Raw genomic sequence first — 19,915 nt, forward strand, 5'->3', positions numbered from 1 at the left:
TTGATCCAGCCACAGCAGACGGGCTAGTGGTGGTGACACATCCAAAGGGACGCAAGCTGAAGCCAAGTGTTGCCCCACCCAAGGTAGAGGAACTTTTCTCAGATGGACAAACTTGGTTCTTAGTTGGAAAAGGAGCAGTCTTCTCTTTGAGTATTGTTTTTTTGATTGCTATTTTTAAAAGGGAAAAAAGCTTCACTTAGCATGTTAATCTTTCACCCGGAACACGCATCCCATGTGGGCACTGGTTCATGTCCTGGTTGTTCCACTTTCCATTTAGCTCCTGCTTAAGGTCTGGGAAAGCAGCAGAGAACATTTCTGCCCTTCCTTCTCTCTGTAATTCTACCTTCCACATAAAACTAAATCAATTAAAGAAATTCCACAAGTCTGGCTTTATCAGTGGCTCAGCTTATTTAGTAAATTTAATCTTGGTTCATTTGATAAGGTCCTTGGGTCATTTTCCAAGTTTATTTGTGTGATGTATCTTGTAATATATTCTTTATTTTCAGAATAAAAGCACATTTTAACCTCTCATTGTGGTAACATCACAGATGGAAGGGTGAGGAAAATTCCATAAACCCTTGTACGAATTCACATTTGTAAGTAGGCATCAGTAGATACTGACAGACATTAAAATGTCTATCTGAAGCCAGTATCCTTAAGCTTGTAAGGATAAACATCAGAAGAGTTCTCACTAAAGCCAAGACTAGGATGGCCAATACCACCATAATACAACCCTCTTCCAACGACAAGAATGACAGATTGGAAATGGCATAAAACAAGTATGCTATTCATGATAGTTCACTGAAAACTTCAAGAATCAAATAAATGGAAAATTTTTTAGCAGATTAATAGACATTCTATATTCAAAATACTAGCTAGAAAGACTGGAAGAAATGAGCTCTGGTTTAAAACAGCAACCAAGAGCACAGTGCAGTAGCCTAGTGGCTAAAGTCCTCACCTCGCATGTGCCAGGATCCCATATAGGTGCTGGTTCTAATCCCAGCAGCTCCACTTCCCATCCAGCTCCCTGCTTGTGGCCTGGGAAAGCAGTTGAGGACAGCCCATAGGCCTTGGGACCCTGTAGTCGGAGACACGGAAGAGCTCTTGGCTTTGGATTGGCGCAGCACCGGCCGTTGCAGTCACTTGGGGAGTGAATCATCAGACAGAAGATCTTCCTCTCTGTCTCTCCTCCTCTCTGTATATCTGACTTTCCAATAAATAAATAAATCTTTAAAAAAAAAATGAACTATCAAGTTAAAACTTAGCTTTTAGCTCTATTTTCCAAGAACGTTTGAAGTACCCTTGTACATGTATTTGTCTTACATAAAAAAACAAATTCTGCTGGTTGTTTCAAAAATAAATATGCATGGGATAGTTTCCGGAGATTCATAGGAAGTAGGCTGTGGTTGCCTCTAGAACGGGGACATGCTGGCTGAGGATAAAGGCAGGAGGGAGCAACTGCCCTTACACCCAAACTGTGCACAGCTTTGTGTCTGTTTTTACACTAAGAAAAGAAATTATTCAGGTATTGGGGCCCTCATGGTGTTACAAAGTCAAAAAACATTAAGTAGGCTGCTGTAATTTCAGAGCTGATTAATGATGAAGATCTGAGATTTTCATTATAAGCACTTAGGATCTGTCAGTCATGAGGAACAAGGCTGATAAAGGACAGACAAGCTTTATTCACTGAAACTAAGTCTCTGGAAAAACACAAAACTTCAAATCTGAAAACAAACTCTCTTGACCCATTTGGTTTAAACAGGTCGATACTGAAGAAGCGATTGCTAGAGAACACGCACATCCAGGTATTTCTCACGAATGCAGCCTGTCTACATGACAGACTGACTCTGCAGACTTTATTTTCAACAAATATTTACATAAACTATGTGTGTGTGTGGGGGGGAGCATCAAAGTTCAAAATCAGGTTGGCACTTACAAAGTGATTTCTAGGGAGTGCTGGCACCACGTTTTATTTTCTTGATCGCTTATATTCCAAGAGCAAGAGGATGAGCCTGTTGCGCTGCGTCCTGATTTTGCTTGCGTAGTGCTGCTGGAAGAGCTTCCTCAGCTTCTGCCTGAGCAGGTTCAGAGACGGAAGGTGATGGCAATCTGGTATATTCAGCATGGTGTGAAAGAACTCGTTCCACACGTCCAGGTGAGGAAGCCTGCAACACAGAACACCCACAGGTGTGAAAGGGGCCCTCAGCGTGCCCCACGCAGCAGCCCCGGCCTGCACCTGCCTCTCACGGGCCAGGCACAGTCACGCAACAGCTCTTACCTAAACCAACTTACACAATCAAGCAGGGAAATGTTGAATGGGAGAAATATCCAGCTCAATGCCAAAATTTAGTTTGTTCCCCTAAAATGATTTAAGTCTTTTAGCTATGGCTCTTCAATAGAAAACTTCTTTGTAGAAATTATCTTTTGGAGTATTCTTGTGGCATATAGGTTAAGTGGCTTCCTGTCACGCCAGCACCCCGCCAGCACCCCATATGGGTGCTAGCCGGAATCTTGCCTGTTCCATTTCTAGTCCAACTCTTTGCTGGTGCTCCTGGGAAAGCAATGGAGGATGGCCCAAGTGCTTGCACCCTAGCCAACCACCTGGGAGACCCGTATGAAGCTCCTGACTTCATCCTGGCCCAGCCCTGGCTATTATGGACATTTGGGGAGTAAATCAGTGGAAGAAAGATCTCTGTCTCTCCCCTCAACCCTTTGTAACTTTGCCTTTCAAATAATAAATCTTACAAAACAAAGACCCCAAAACTAAATGTGCTGGGCTAGCTGTATGTACCACACTGCTAACCGATGAGCACAACTGCCTATAAGCAGTTAGATGGGCCAGGCAGTACAGGACAGAACTCCCATTTAACAACTAAATTGTTTTAATGCACAAACTCCAGAACCTGGAGCCAGGACAGTGGGAGAATGCAGAACCCAGCCTGAGTTTACTCCAGACAGGAAGCTGGGCTGCTGGCTGCAGGCCTGCTGGGTGCTGACTCAAGGCATCTCTCTCCACAGCTGGCCAGGGTCAGAAGCTTTCTGAACTGGCTGTGGTTGAGCAAGAGGAAGAACTAAGACCTGCTAAACATGATTACCCACTCTGCCAAATATAGTGTAATTATCCCAAGTTTTCCTTCAGGACCTGAAGCTGACATTTTTATGTGTGACCTGTGATAATTTGGAGAATTATTGCCAACCTTTTTTCTTTTTCTGTTTTGGGAGGGACTAGTGAGTCAAGGGGAACCTTAGTTTAAGGAGTTGTAAGCGTATGTAAAACCCACGAGTCTCCCCAGTAAGAGGATGAGTGTACTTTTCCGGTGTTCCAGTCCAGGGCAGCTCCAGCACCACCACAGGGCTGAACAGCCTGTCCCACCAGGAGCCAGCTGGGAGAGCACCGTGCTCTGGCGCTGTCCTTACTGCTCCCTGGGACTCCACAGATGGGGAACTGAAGGCACACAGGCCCGGTTGGCCTGCCCTGACAGCTTTACATGCTTTGCTTCCACTAACAAACACCCGAGCCTCACTCAAGCACATCTTTTAAAGGGACAGAGATGTTGGGTGTGTTCAGGCCACCAATCCCCAGGCCCACAAGGGGACAGGTTGTCCAATCTTAGGCGGGGTACCACAAGCAGTGGAGCCATGTGGCTAACTGGCTGGGTCAGCACATTGCCCACAGCATAGGCTCTCTGTTCAGTGGCCGAGATCCACCTCCAATGCTCTCTCCACACGGCAGCATAGGGCTAACACCCACCTTCTAAAGAGGCCCTCGGGCTTCCAGATGCCTTCTTCATTTTTCACTTTCATGTAAGTACCAAACAGCATGCAGTACACTGTGGCAGCAATGCCAAAGTAATCAATCTACAAGGAAAACACAGGGATGGGTGACCTAGACAGTCACTCACTTGGCAGTGTCAGAGATGTGGAACTCAGACAGCAAACTCAATGGTATGACAGCAAATGTATGGTTTGGGAAGCCATACGTCCAACTCCCCAACAGCCTCACAGAGACTGTGCCTTCTGAGGCAGCCCCTGAGAAGTCCTGTCCTCCTTCCTTCAGAAAATGTGTTCTTCTTAAGCCTTTTGTCACACAGGGATATCACAACAACAGGGATGGCCTGTGAGTCCTCCTAACACCCTGGCCTGGGACTCTGGGTCTCTGACGGCATACCCAGGGCATCTCACAGTGGACATAAGTCCAAGCCTGCAGACAGAAGATAACTATTCATGCATTCTACCCTCTCAGGAGATGCTGGGCCAGCACGCCACAGTCTGTGGCCCAGCAGACCATCTTTATCATGGGTTCCCTGTCAGCCACAGCTCTCACCAGGAAACTGAGCAACTGGGTTTGCTAGCACAGCTTCAGAACTGCACTTACCCCAGTGTGTTCCTTGTTTGCCATCTAGCATTCTAACTTGCTGAACCAGGGTGGTATCTGGCCCATTGGTCAGCACAGTGCTTGTCATACCCATATTCCACGCTGGACGGCCTGGTCTTAGTTCCAGTTCTCTGCTGTCTCACTGGTGTCCTGTTAATATATACCTGGGAGGCAGCTGACAGGTGGCTAAGGTACTTGCATCCTTGCCACCCACATGGGAGATTTAGACTGGGTTCTAGGCATTCAGTTTTACCCTAGCCCAGCCCTGGCTGCTGCAGGTATTTGGGGAGTGAAAATTCATAAGATACATACGTTTCTCTGTTTTTCTGACCCTTTCTCTGCCTTTCAAATGAAGTGAAAATGAGGAAACAAATTCCTGAAATCTTCCTTTATAATGGATAATAACGGCCCGTTTCTAACACCTTTTAAGAGCTGGCAATGCACTTGGCTGGTAATCTGTACCATGGTTCAGCATCAGTCTACCTTGTTGCCTGTGAGAACAGCACGGGTGTACCTAACACCACGCTCACTTCTGCCTGGGGAGGGTGGGCTGGGACCCCAGGAGCCTGTCCACAAAAGGACACAGGTTGCTCTAGCCTGATGTTGGCAAGCCAAGCTGGCTCTTCACCACATAACTTCTACTTGGAAGACTTTGCAGACAAATTACTTTTCCCAAGGCTCCAACTCACAGAGTACATCTGCCTTCCTTTTCCGATATAGAATTAATAACTGATTAATAAGAAGGACTATTTTTTAGGAATAGGTTTTCCATTCCTCTTCTCTCCACCTTAAGTTCCTCCTTCAACTGTTGCTTAAGAGACCAGTTTAAACTAACTAAGTTGTCAAATTCATTTTGACAGCCTGGTAAATGCAATAAGGGAAAATTTTTTGAACTTTGTCCTTCTCTTGCCATACCTGGTAGTTCCATGGCTTGTTACTGAGCATTTCAGTACACTGAAAACCAGACGTCTCACATTTCCCTGTGAATGCGGTTCCTTTGGGAAACAGTTTCATATCTATACTCTGACCTAGGTCAATCAGTGTCAGGCCAGAAGATAAATCATCATTGTCACCATCTTGCTCCAAAAAGCTGCATCAAACACAAACAAGGATCAGGCTGCATGAGCACAGACAACCAAAGGCTGCCAGGGAAAGGGGAACAGGAGAACCGCTGGAAAAGTATGGCACTTGCCTGCTTCCCAGAATGAAGTTATCTGGCTTAATGTCGCCATGAATGATTTCACAGTCATGCACTTGTTCAATCATGTAGAGCATTCTGATGGCAAAAGAGATGACGAGAGCCTGAGGCATCACTTTCTCAAGAGTATTTTTATAGAGGTTAATGGCATTCTAGAAACAATGCAGAGTGGAAGCCTGAGTTGGTTGCAGAAGATTATTGAAAGGTCAAGTCAAAAGCTTTGCACCTGCCCATCACCCCAACAGGAGATATGCAAGGCAAAGCCAAAAGTGAACACCATGTCCACATGGCAGAAATGAAAGCACTTACAAGAAGAGTCCCATAGCTGTAGAGATCTCCTACTAATATGCTCCCATTCTGGAACAGATGAGCAGAGTAGAACTTGATAAACATGTGCCGAGCGATTGGATTGAGTCTTTCCATCAGCTGGGTGCCAATGTAGAACTCCCAGGGGTTGGCAGGCTTCTGCACCTGCAAATCCAATCAGCATGTGGCATACATACCAGGTCTCTAATTCCCAAAACTAACTTTCACAAAGTAAACTCCAGAAAAGATGTGGATTGAAAGTAATGGCAAGCTTTGAACTGGTGGTTATATGGAGCTTGCTATAAGATGATTTCAGTGATAAGGCGCTCCTGAATTCTCATAATAGAGTGTTTGCTTAACATGGACACATCACCATTCAGATGGATCTTAGTTACAGTGCAAAGTGTCGTTTGGGATGCTCACAATCCCAAATTGCACACTCGCCTGTGTGCAAGCCTTGGTGTCACCTCTTCCAGTTTCCTGCTAATGTCCACCCAGGGAGGCAGCAATGATGGTCCGAATAACTGGGTCTTTGCCACCAAGTGGGAGACCACATTGAATTCCAGATATTTGGCTCTGGCCTGGCCCAGCCCCAGCTGCTTCCTTTGAGAAGTAAACCAGCAAATAGAAGCTCTCTCCCTGCCTGTCTTTGTCTCTCAAAATAAACATAAATAATACATATATATATTTAAAAATTACCACCTTAGAGCTCAGCATGGTGGCCTAGTAGCTAAAGTCCTCACTTTGAATGCACCAGGATCCCATATGGGCACTAGTTCTAATCCCAGCGGCACTGCATCCCATCCAGCTCCTTGCTTGTAGCCTGGGAAAGCAGTTGAGGACAGCCCAAAGCCTTGGAACCCTGCACCTGCGTGGGAGACCCGGAAGAGGCTCCTGGCTTCAGAATGGCTTAGCTCTAGCCACTGCGGCCACTTGGGGAGTGAGTCAACAAACAGAAGACATTCTTCTCTGTCTCTCTTCCTCTCTGTATATCTGACTGTCCAATAAAAATAAATAAATCTTTAATAAAAATCACTACCTTAAAAAAGTAGGTCTGACTACAATTCATATCTATGTTATATAAAAAGCTAGTGTGATTCGTTTACCTTTAAGACAAATTTCTGTTTATCCTTGGCATTGTCCACATCTGCATGGGTAACTTCATAGACTTGAGCAAAGGCCCCTTCTCCAAGAAGGTGATTGACATACACCAGCAAGGAACCTGGGGAGACAGACATGGCAACATGACCAGAGGGCTCCAGACAAGAAGGGTTTTATAAAGTGGAGAACTCAGAGAAGACTCCTAGTGTTTGAGTAGCTCTAACACAAACAGGTCTTGTTCCTTAAGCAAGGCTCTTTCCTTGACGCAGTGCAGTCAATGCCTGCCACGAAGAGCCCCTACCAGTCTGTGATACAGGAGAACGGAGCTCTGCAACCGGGCCTGTCACTTAGCCACTAGGCCTCATTGTGTGTCCACAGACACCCATGGTTTATAGCAAGCAACACCTTTGTAGCCTTCACAGAGTGACCCCCGAGATGTTGGGAAGATCATGAAGAAAATCCTCTGTCAAATATTGGATGATGTATTGGACAAACGCTCACGTTTTATAACAATACAAAGGACAAAGCCCACCGGTAACCACTGCTGTTGCAAACACATACTTTAAACATTTTCATTTCAGGAAGCCTGCTTTTTTGAAAAACTTTTAACAAAAAAGTTGCAAAGGAAGTAAAGTTTCTGCATCTTCTGTATCCTGTTATTTGACATACAACTGACAGCAATACATTATCATTAACTAAAAAAACACTTGTTTTGGATCTCACTAGTTTTCCAACATGTTCCCAGAAACAATACATGCTATTGCCAGGTTTCCTTGGCTGCTTCTGGGTTGTGATGGCTTTATGGATTTTTCCTGTTTTTGATAATCTTGCCAGTTCTAAAAAATAACAGTCAGATATATTGTGCAATATTCCTCATATATGGCTTGTTGCTGTGGCAATCCCAGGGTTTTAGGGAGAAAAACCATGGAGATGAACTTTAAAGAATTCATGTCAAAATAAAATATATAAGAAAAGTAGAACTCTGGTTTCTAGTTAAGTATGAAAGGAGTTTTACCACTCAACCCTTACAGCAGGAGAAAGGCTGAACAGAAGAGCAGGAGCTCTTCTTAGATATATCAGAGAACATGGAGAAGCACAACAGAAAGGGCTGTACACCTTAGACCCTATTCAAACAGTCTTGATGGAAACTAAAGGACATCACAGGAGACAAACAAGCACACAAAGGCGGCAAGATGCTTAGCTCCTGACACCCACGGCAGCAAAGTGTAACACCACCTAACTGCTAACCAAGCAGGCATAAACCCCCACGCTGGCTACTGATTTCACTCCTTCCGCTGAGCACATTTGTCAGTAAATGTAGTCCCTAACAAAGCATCACAAGGCAGACCAGAAAACAAAGCACATGCCTTGGAGAAAACATGTATCAAAAACACATACATAGAAAAATTTTGGAAACATCAATTTTTTAGAAAAGATTTATTTCTTTTTTTGAAAAGGCAGATTCACAGAGAGAAAGAGATCTTCCATCCACTGGTTTATTCCCTAAATGGCCACAGCCACAGTGTCTGGAGCTGAATCTGAAACCAGGAGCCAGGAGCTCCTTTTCAATGTCCTACATGGGTTTAGGGTCCCAAAGACTTAGGCCGTCCTCTGCTGCTTTCCCAGGCCACAAGCAGGGAGCTGGATGGGAAGTGGAGCACCTGGGACTTGAACTGGTGCCCACAGGGGATCCTGGTGCTTGCAAGGAGAGAATTAGACAATTGATTGGGCCAAGATAAGTCAATTTTTTAAAATTACGATTAGTATGTGAAATGGCTAAACTCTGTAAGTGTATAAATAAGGTGCAAAAATAAAAAATGCAAGCATAGATGGAAACTCTGAGAAAAAAAGGAAGTACTAGAAATAATAAACCACAGTTAAAAAAATGAAGAATGTATTGCGTGTATTCATCAATAAACTGTATATAAAGGAAAAGAACCACTGAGCTTGAAAATATAAGACACAAAATTAAAAGGCATAAAAGAAAAATAAAAAGGATTTAACAGAATATTTAAGAATTTTTATATAATTACAAAAAAAGATATAACATACACATAATGGGAAAACGAGAAAGGAGGAAAGGAAAAAAAAAAACGTATATTAATAGTGACTGAGAGCTTCAAAAAACTCATGACAGGCAGCACAGGCCCAGGGAACTCAGGAAAAAAAGAGGGTAAACACCAAAACACTGACACTGGGGCCTATCATATTGAAAGTGTGGGAAACCAAGGAGAAAGAGAAACTTCAAAGAAGCCACAGGAATAAAAAGGCCTTACCTACAGAGGAGCAAGGACAGGAATTACAGTAGACTTCTCAGGAGTGGAGTAAAATATGCAGAGTGTTGAGAGAAAACAGAACACAGAAATCCTGCAGAGGCAGTGAGGTGGCGGCTAAGAACATGGAAAACTTTTTTGTAAGCCTAACATAGCTCTAAAACCTAAAACGTGTTTATTAAAAATAACAAGTACATTGTGGAAAGTCTAGCTTCCACTGTTTTCTACAGCTATAGCTTCCCACCCCCACTAAGCTGTGTCAATTTTCAGTTTCCAGCAGGAGTTCTTCAGATGTTATAGCAATGTGTATTATTACCCTCTTTCCTGAGAAACGAAAAGTAGCACATCATATACCCACTGCTGCCTTTTTCACTATGTTCTAGAGACCATTTCCCATTACTGTGGGACAAGCCTCCTTATTCTATTGCCAATGCCTCTATTTTACAACCAGTGCCTAAAGGAAATTCTTATAAGTAGATGGTTGGGTTCAAGAGTATATTAATATTTTTATTTTGACAGATACTGTTAGTTACTTGAATTACAACCCCAATAACAATCACACAGTTTTGTCGTGGCTTGACCATCTGCTCTCAGCCTAAAACACGAGACACGTGGGGCAGGAGGAGAATCTCACAACTCATGTGTGGCCATCAACTTCCCACGGAGAAACAGGAACTTATAGTGTTATATTATCCATATAATTCTTACCCAGCTGAATTTCGGTCTTGGGCTTGATGGCCGGAAGTTTGCATTGCCATTCAAAAGTATTTGGATAGGAATTCACCGGTTTAGAAAGTCCAGATAAAAATTTGAGAATCAAACGATCATCCCATGGGTTCTCCACAGTGAAGGCTTACAGCAATGGAAAGAAACATGAATTCAGTATCCAGGAATTTTACCAATGAAACAACAGATTCAGCAAGTACAGATATTCATTAAATAAACTCTCAATAGCAGTATTCCTTCAATAGTACCGATTCAAATAACAAAGATTTATTTTCAAAAGTCAAAATTAGCAGCAGGCAGTGTAGCAGGTAAGCTGCCAAGTGGGATGGCCTTGCCCATATCAGAGTGCTTGGTTCTGAGCTACCCTCAGCTTCCTGCTAATGTGCAGGGTACCCTGGGAGGCAGCAGGTGCTTGGGTTTTTGCTAGCCACAGGGAGACTCAGGGAGTCTGTGGCTCCTGGCTCTGGTCTCTCCCAGTGCTGGCAGTTAAGGGCACTTGTGGAATGAACTAGTGAATATCAATCTGCCTTTCAAATAAATAAATAAATAGGGTGGGTACTGTGGTGCAGTGTGTTAAGCTCCTGCTTGGGATGCTCCTATTCCATTGCAGATTGCTGCTTCCAGCTACGTTGCCTCCTTTTAATGTGCTTGGGAAGGCAGCAGATCACGGCTCAACTTCCTGTGAGACTCAGGGAGCACCAGGCTCCTGGTTCCCGCCCAACCCAGACCTGAAGACAGTGTGCATCTGAGGAGGGAATCAACAAATGAAAAATCTCAAGTCTTTTCCTCCCTCCCTGCCATTCTGCTTTTCCAATAAGTGCATATTCTAAAAATGTTAGAGATAAACTTCTGAAACTTTTGAACAGTTACTTCCATTTGCTTGGCTTTTAAAAGTTAATTTGAAAGGCAGAGTGAGAGAAGAGAAGATCTGTTGGTTCACTTTCCAAGTGACCGAAACAGCTTAGACTGGCCGAGCGCAGGGCAGGAGCCAGGAAACTCATCCTGTTATCCCACACCCAAGCATGTGGGCTATCACCAGGGGTCTCCAGGTCTCGAGGTGGAGGCAGGACTCCATCACAAGCACTGACAGGATACATGTGTCTTAAGAGGCAGCTTAAATTGCACTGCTACCACAGTCCTATTTGTTGGTAGTTTTATAAAGTGAGATAACTACTCAGTTATCTCAAGGCCAAGGGAGTCACAGCAGTCATGTCTTGTCCCACTCATTTGAACTGACAGATTCTGCTTCCAACAGAATGGTGGCTATCCATCCCCAGGGCTCCTTCAGACATCAGTCATCCTAGCATGGTTAGATGGTTACTTATTCTTCCATTGCCTCTCCACTCATACCCACAAAACACTTTGCTACTTACATGCAATTTTGAACATACGAGACATATTTTGGTTCCACAAAAGGGAAATGTTTTCTAAAGAAAAAAAGGGTTTTTTTTCCCCTCAATGTGGAGTGTTATAAAAAAGAATCTTACTGGAGACAGCCAGAAAAGCCTAACTCAGCATGGTGATCACTTGCTTAGTGCTAAGCATGTGCAGAACGCTTACAATCTCACTTGTTTCTTATAACAAGCATCCAAGACAGATCTACCAGCAACACCTCCATTTCATGAAAAAGGAAAAGAGGGGAACAGAAAACTGAATATGACTGCCTACGAGAGTAAGCTAGGGCAAGAACCTACACAGTCCATCTCCTCAATCTGTTTCTCTCTCCAGCTTGTTTACTTTTAAAGTTTTATTTTTTTGAAAGGCAGAATAACAGAAAGATATTTCATCTGCTCTCCACTCCTCAAGGTAATGGCAACTGCTGGGGCTAGGTCAGGCCAAAGCAAGGGGCTGTGCCTGGGTAGCCCACCTGGGAACAGGAAGTCATGTAATGCCTGGTGCATAAACAGGAAGTAGGCTCTCAAGGACAGAGTAATGGGCTCAAAGCAGGCACATAAGCTGCAGGCATCCCAAGTGGTAGCTTAACCCACTGCACAATGCCCACCTCCAAAATGCACTCTGTAACAAGGCAGGGTCAGGAGGGGTGTCTGTCTAATCAGGAGCATCAGCACTCCTCTAGAGAAAGCTGTATTAAATATCTGGCACATTACAGACCAAGACCCAATTCCCTCTTCCAACAGTTGTCATCTGAAATAGTTGTGGCTATCCTCCAAGTATTTTCCTGTTGGACTGTTCTGTATTGCAACTATGCAAACAACGTGGGAATCTGTGCTACCCTATGACATTCAATGACCCACTCTCTGAGCTTCCTTCACAGCACAGCTTCTCCCCACACTATCATCCTCATGCAGGTCTAGCTAAGAAGCAGCAACTGTGCATACTTGGAGCATCAGCTGTTCCGAGAGAATCCGTCTGCATCCCTTCTGCCTGGGGCCCAGCAACTGCACGTTGGGAGTCCTCCGCAAGGGCAAGGTCCATGTCAGCGAGCTTACACGCCTCCAGGCCCCACTGGGCTTCACGAAGCAGCGCATCATCTGCCGCAGGCTGCCTCTGATTGCACAGGGGTGATGAAGGCACATCAGTGGGGGGTGCTGGTTCTGTGCATTTCTCCTGAATTGGACTGGATGCATGAAAAGGACAGGACAAACAAAATCTTCATGGATCTGGTCAGGGGAACGTTCCAGTGATGACATTTCAAAATGGCCTCAGAGTCAGAGTTGATGAAAATACTGTCTTTACACAAATACATACAAATACTCAGCCAGTACATCAGGAACAGGAGGAAAATAAAAACACATGTTACATGATGGTTTCCATTATAATAATGAGGTATAAACAGAAAATGCTCTATAGTGCAACAATACTTTCCATATCTACGTAAATATACGTGTGCACACACACACACAACTGTAGAGTTTCCATGATTGGTGGATTTTGTACTTGTAAACTTATCTACAGGCTACTTCTAACTCCAAATCTACACTTCTATGATTCTGCAGTCGTTTAAGCACAATAGGAGTGGGGAGATTACATCATGAGCAAGGTCCTTTTGGGTCATACTAAGTGCCAGGGTGCTTGTATTTTTAGCTGTTATTTTTTTTATTGCAAAGTCCGATATAAAGAGGAAAATCTACCTTTCACTGTTTCACTCCCCAAGTAGCTGCAACGGCTGGAGCTGAGCCGATCCAAAGCCAGGAGCCTTTTCTAGGTCTCCCACACAGGTGCAGGGCCCTAAGGCTTTGGGCCGTCCTCCACTGCCTTCCCAGGCCACAAGCAGGGAGCTAGATGGCAAGTGGGGCCTCCGGGATTAGAACCGGCACCCATATGAGATCTTGGTGCATGCAAGGTGAGGACTTAAGTCACTAGGCTACTGCGTTGGGCATTTACTTCATTGTTTAAAATGTCCCCAAATGGGACCAGCACTATAGTGTAGTGGGTAATGAAATCAACCGTGACACTGGTACCCCACATAGGCAATAGCCCCAGCTGCTCTGCTTTCAATTCAGGTCGCTGTCATTGGTCTGGGAAAAGCAGACGAAGATGGCGTAAGTACTTGTGCACCTCTGCCCATGTGAGAGACCCGGCAGAAGCTCCTGGTTTTATCTTGGACCAGTTCCGGGTCATTGTGGCCATTTGTGAAATAAGCCAGTGGATGAAATATCTGTCTTTCCCTCCAACTCTTCCAAACAAATCAACAAAAATCTTTAAAGACAATACATAAATAAAATGCAAATGTGTAATCCTGAAGGACTACTTCATATCTCAAAGTGGAAAAAGGTTGTGAAACACCTTACAGAGAAAATACATGTATTATATAAGCTTTATTCTACATGAGCTATGGTCTTTGGACACATTTAATATGAACGAGCCAGTAACAAACATTAAATAAGATACCATAGCAGAAGTTCATGGAATTAACCCTGTATTCTTCCAAGAGCAATCGATCAGTATTCACCGATTCAGTGCTTAATTATCTCATACATACACCCCTCACATCTGTGTTCACTAATAATTTTGGAGTCAGCATTTTGGCATAGCAAATTAAGTTGCTATGACCTACAACGCTGGCATCCCATATGAGCACTAGTTTGTATCCCAGGTGATCCATTTGCAATCCAGCTCCCTGCTAATGGTCTTGTAAAAAATAGTAAAAGGTGGCCCAAGTGTTTGCATCCTCTGTGCTGGTAACCCATGTGGAAGACCAGAATGAAGCTCCTTGCTCCTGGCTAGGGCCTGGCTCAGTCCTGGCTACTAGTTACCTGGGAAATGAAGCAGAAAATGGAAGATCTCTTTCTCTAATTCCATCAAATATATTTTTTAAAAACACCTTATTTTCATACAAATAATGCTATAAATGTAACTGCGGATGTTGATATTTTCACTTCTTACCACATTTTTTTCTGTGACTTTTTTAGTGGAATTCTTATTTTGGAATCATTTTAGGTTTCATACAGCATCGTAATTGCTGTATATTCCTCACCTGCTGTTCTGAATGTTATCATCTCCTAGGACAAGGATGTCTGCCAAAGAAAACAGAACTAAGCTCCAGACCTTACTGGGATCAAACTTGTTTTCCCACCAATGTCATTCTGTGCTGGGAGCCAGGCCTGGACATGGTGTTGCACTGGTTTCAAACCTCCTTCCTCATCTGTGAGTTTATTAGCACTCCTCATTTCCCAAGACCTTCCTAAGGTTTTTAGTCATAAGGAATATGAGCCAGGTATTTTGGGTTCCCATTCTTTCTCCTCCTGGTTAGACCAGGACTACTGGTGTGTGGGAAGCAGAGAGCAATACAGTGTGCACTTCTCACGGCCTGAAAACACATGACTTCCTCTGGCAATGCTGGCTTGGATCACTCAATGAAGGTACTGTCAGGCCCATGCACACTGCCACTGTGGAATCCATTGGTTGCAAGTATGTGTACTCTTACACACTGCTCGTATACCGTCACATGAATATCCAAATTACTGTGGGTACATAAATGGTTGCCAAAATCCTTTATCCTTCTCCATGAGAACCTGAGATTAAATTATATCTCCATTCCTACAAATCTGAACAGGTAGACTATCACTCACTGTCATTGTTGCTTATGGTAATAAAACCATCACAGGGCACGGTGGTAGTGTAGCGACTAAAGTCCTTGCCTTGAATGCATAGGCATCCCATATGAGAACTGGTTCTAATCCTGGCAGCCCTGCTTCCTTTCCAGCTCCCTGCTTGTGGCCTGAGAAAGTAGTTGAGGATGGCCCAAAGCCTTGGGACCCTGCATCTGTGAGTGGGAGACCTGGAAGCGGCTCCTGGCTTCGGACTGGTGCAGCACCAGCCGTTGCAGTCACTTGGGGAATGAATCATTGGATGGAAGATTTTCCTCTCTGTATATCCGACTTTACAATTAAAAACAAACAAAACCTCACAGTGAACAGCATCCTAATTAGGAGAGTTGTGATCTTCGGCTGAAACCCACAGCTTCAGGCTTTGAGTGTGATGATTTGAGTGTAATGGTCCTGGCCCAGTGGGGAACCTGAGAGCCACATCTGTAGGGTTATTCTAAGAACCATTAACTCCTGGAAATGAGGCTCCTGGGCGAGAAGAGCTCCAGCACCTGGTCCTATGGGAACCTGGTTTCCCTGCACTTGAACTGTCCTACGGGGTGACAGTGGGAGCCTTGCTACCAACGGTGACTTCTGTTCTACAGACTTACACATTAATCTTATGCTGAAGGTGGCTTATGATAATCTTGTAAGTGAAAGTTTGTTTGGGGTTAGGAGATTCTTGGTGGCAGCACATGCTGTGCCCACTGAATAAAATTTTCATAAAAAAGACAAAAAAATCGGGCCCGGCACGGTGGCGCAAGTGGTTAAAGGTCCTCGCCCTGCACGCCCGGGATCCCATATGGGCGCCGGTTCTAATCCCAGCAGCCCTGCTTCCCTTCCAGCTCCCTGCCTGTGGCCCGGGAAAGCAGTTGAGGACGGCCCAAAGCTTTGGGACCCTGCACCCGTGTGGGAGACCCGGAAGAGGCTCCTGGCTTCAGATCGGCATAGCATCGACCATTGCGCTCACTTGGGGAGTGAATCATCGGACGGAACATCTTCCTCTCTGTCTCTCCTCTCTGTATATCCGCCTTTCCAATGAAAAAATAATAAAAATAAATCTTAAAAAAAAAAAAGACAAAAAAATCTGTTTAAGCAACATTCACTTTATTATGAATTAGTTAACTATTTTCTGCATGCCTCTTCATTGGTTTTCTGGGGTAAATACTCTTTCATCCAACCATTTTTGATTGACACTGTAGATAAATGAGAGGTTTTTGGTATTAAGAGGTTGAGTGGTAAGAATCAGGGTTCTGAAATCAGAGAAACCCAAGTTCAAATTCTGGCTCTGCATATTAAGAGCTCCATGATTTTGGCTCAAACATTTCTATCTTTGAGACCTGGCTTCTTCACGTGGAAGAGAGGCAAAGAACACATTTCAGAGTCACAGCTGTGCTGAGACCACCTGCAGCATGCAAGGCAAGCACCATGCCTCCAACACAACGCACACCTTCAAGATGGCAAGCTCTCGTAGACCCTGAAGCTTTACCAGCCTGTCAAAATTCTACAAGAGCATTCACCTCTCTGTCTCTCCTCCTCTCTCTCTATATATCTGACTTTGTAATAAAAATAAATCTTTAAAAAAAAAAAAAAAGGCAGGTGGGCATTTGCTCAGGGCTCTGGTGGTTTTGTTGGGGTCCCTGGCAGATGAGAAGATCTCCAGTATTGCTCCCGAGGTGAGTGCATGTTGGCTGCAGAGAATGAGGAGGTTTCCCCAGGGATGCTGTTAACCTGGTGCTGCCCTCTCCACCCTGATAGTGCACTGGCCCATCATCAGACATCTATTCAAAGAGCTCCTTTGGATTTCTAACTGCCAGCTGATACAAAGGCACTAATCTTTGCGGGCTGGAGCTAGGTGCTCTGTCAGAGAAAGCAAAGCTACAGAGCCAACAGAGAATGAGAATCATACTGACCCGAATTTCCTGTCTGTTGAGGACTTCTTCACGCTTTCTCCACAAGTGGCCATAGAAGCATGGGTATACTCTGTTGCGATATTTTCTAAAACATACACAAAATTAGAAGCAGACACCTAACATGTATACACACATGAGCACACATATATTTTCACTCGGCTATAAAGCATGAGATTCTATTTTATGCTGATTTTCATTATAAATTCAGAACAGTATTGCATGGTAAAATGTGCCACAGATCTAAAAGATGAGTGCAGGAGGGACAGATTCCTTAAAAACTACTTCAGATATACCTGAGCACTTCAATGTTATTACCTGTCCTACAACAATCCTTCAAGAAAAAAAGCATCTGGGAAAGAGCAGACTCATTTGGGTGGAATGAGCAGCCCACGGGGCTTCCGCGGCTTGGGTTGCAGGGGGAACGCAATGACCAGGACATGGAGAAGGCTGCCGTGCTGCCAGGGCATAGGTTTGCTTTCCAGTTGAACATATTTTAGGGAATCAGTTAGCATTTAGTTGATTGAAATGACTGTGTTCAAGACAGAAATCCACTCAGTAAAACTTAACACTGCTTCAACTTACAAAAAAATTATAAATAGAGGGCGCAGACAGATTAAACTATGAAATGACAGTAACACTACATGCAGCCAGTGTTACACCAGAAAAATTCTGTCAGCTATTTCTTCACTAAACAGATGTCAATACTTGCTAGCATAATCGCTTCCGTTTATAGAATCAAATGGCAAATATTTTAAGAGTAGCTAATATTGACTTTCTGAAACATGCTACTACTAGATTTTTGAAATAAAAAAAAAAACCTAAAACACCCTTTCCACTTGATTCAATTGGTAGTCTGTGATGCCATTTTACAATTGTTCAAGTCTTAACTAAACTCTGCTCTAGGACTTAGAAAAGAAATCCAACATACAGGATTAGTATCCTAAAGAAGCAGATTCTTACACCACAGTCAAGAACTTATACCATTATAGGGTCATAATCCCATTATTATACTCCTTTTCTACCTAATAAAGTCCAATTCTTTGGCAATTATTTTGTTATTAGTTTGGAAACAACTACCACTTTGAAAAAAATCCTAGTAGGGTTACAACTGCTGCTGTTTTATTCTAAAAAAAAAAAAAAAAAAAAAAAAAAAAAAGAAAAACTTAAGAATTTAATTGAGGCCGAGACTAAGATGGAGCAAGCTCCCATCTGCTGCTCCTCCCCAAATGCTCCCAGGGCATGCAGGTCAGAAAGTCAACTTGAGCCTCCCATGGGGTGGCAGAAGCCCAGCTCAAGTATGAACACAGATAATCTGATGTGGGATGTAGGTGCTTTATCTGGTGGGTCAAATGCCACAGTTGGTGTATGACTGATAAATCAGTTGTCAGAATGATAATAGTGGCCCTAGACCTTACAGTACATGTTCTGAGGGATGGTGTTTAACAGCTTAAAACAGTCTGTGTTCTAGGACAAAGCCATACACAAACTGGGGTCCCAATCAAATCTATAAAGATGTATTGGATGGGGGGGGGCACATTTGGCGTGGGGTGAAAATAAGACTATTTCTCAACTTTATTATTTTCTTCAAGTTAAATCATTTAATATCAGAAAATATGTGTATGTGAGTGCAATAGTTGGCTACATATGTAAAATAATACAATTTGCAGACACTTACTAAGGTCCGCAATGGGTTCTTCACCCTTACGAAATGATAAAATCTAACTGTTCTTCACTTCCAATATTCAAATTATTTAATGTCTGTTGAGGCCTTTTTGTTATCAAACAAATATACCCTATACAAATGGGTTGGAAATTCTATACTTGCCTTTAAATGGTTTTCCCTTTGAAGAAGACATACCAAAGGGGCAGGCGGGGGGAAATCACACAGATGATAATGCAGGGAATTAATTCTATATTTCTGTTTTTAAGAACTTCAAGTTCCCCATTTAGAATGTTCAAGAAAGCAATCCCATTGAAAGAACTTAATGTTGCACTAGACAGAAATGGTCTAACGACCTAGCACACACCTTTATCTTCCAGAATGTGCACTGACTCCGTGGGGAGCTTGTGGAAGGGCGTAGACGCAAGCCGTGCAGCAGACGTGAAGTCTCCTATGCTCTCAGGACTGGGTGCCAGGGTTTTGTTGCAGCGAACACCCCACACAGTTGAGTCATCCGAAAACTCTTCGGCATGAGGCACTTCCTGCATTAGAGGATGAATTGAAAAGGGGCAGCAATCTTTTTGTTATCCCATGAGATGTAACACCTCAACTCACTCAGATATGAGGAGGGAAGAGATGCAAACCTGGTGAGTTAACACATCACTGGGGACGTCAGGATTCCCAGAACTGGAATAGCACATCATTAACACACCCCACTGGAGTCACATCACAACAAGGTTACACTTTTGTTTTCAAATCTTACAATTGATTTTAAATCTCAAAAAAAGACTAGATTTTAGATTTTTCCATAAACCACTCTTTATTGGGATTCTGCTACTGTCTGTTAACTGACCCTCGAGAACCAGGCACATTTGTAAAACCTGAACACTTGTAGTAACCACTGATTTTATTATTCCTATCTCACTGTCTTCCCTCAGAATCTCGCGCTACTTAGTCTCCTCTTGTCTATGTCCATCTATTATTCTTTCCCGCATTCTTTCTTATGTTGATTCTTTTGAACGCTACTCAGGAATCGTGTAGAATACCGCTCTAATTTGAGCTCAATTGGTATTTTCTCATGATTAGAAGAGGGCTATAGATTTTTTTGGACAAGAATCTCTGAAGGTAAAGGATCCCTCTAAGTATGTTAGAAGATACAAGCTGTCAACAAGACTTACTGCAGGTGAGGCTAACCCAGCCCTGGGTCAGGTGGTCATCTACCACGCTTCCCCATTGTTAACCACTTTCCCTTTTCCTTTATCTGTCTAGCACACACTCATTCTTCCTCTAAGGAAGAATATAGAAAAATTTGTGC

The 19,915-nt window shown here is 43.6% G+C and overlaps 1 protein-coding gene across 4 annotated transcripts in view; it reads right to left on the reverse strand.

The window, feature by feature from the left end:
- Window positions 1-1,687: 1,687 nt before the first annotated feature.
- Window positions 1,688-19,915, reverse strand: part of BUB1 (BUB1 mitotic checkpoint serine/threonine kinase) — a 43,287-nt gene continuing 25,059 nt past the window's right edge. For 3 of the 4 annotated variants that reach the window (XM_040993515.1, XM_040993516.1, XM_040993517.1), the window contains 10 exons: window positions 18,968-19,142; window positions 16,941-17,025; window positions 12,319-12,557; window positions 9,962-10,105; window positions 6,986-7,101; window positions 5,883-6,044; window positions 5,568-5,725; window positions 5,291-5,465; window positions 3,752-3,858; window positions 1,688-2,165 (listed from right to left, as the gene is read on the reverse strand). In XM_040993515.1, the coding sequence (XP_040849449.1) occupies window positions 1,970-2,165; window positions 3,752-3,858; window positions 5,291-5,465; window positions 5,568-5,725; window positions 5,883-6,044; window positions 6,986-7,101; window positions 9,962-10,105; window positions 12,319-12,557; window positions 16,941-17,025; window positions 18,968-19,142 (1,557 nt within the window). In that variant the 3' untranslated portion in view covers window positions 1,688-1,969. The remainder of the gene's footprint in view (window positions 2,166-3,751; window positions 3,859-5,290; window positions 5,466-5,567; window positions 5,726-5,882; window positions 6,045-6,985; window positions 7,102-9,961; window positions 10,106-12,318; window positions 12,558-16,940; window positions 17,026-18,967; window positions 19,143-19,915) is intronic. The other variant, XM_040993518.1, reaches the window with a different exon arrangement.

The sequence above is a fragment of the Ochotona curzoniae genome, unplaced genomic scaffold (genome assembly GCF_017591425.1).
Source record: "Ochotona curzoniae isolate NIBS_2020 unplaced genomic scaffold, NIBS_Ocur_1.0 contig_883, whole genome shotgun sequence".
Taxonomy (NCBI): domain Eukaryota; kingdom Metazoa; phylum Chordata; class Mammalia; order Lagomorpha; family Ochotonidae; genus Ochotona; species Ochotona curzoniae.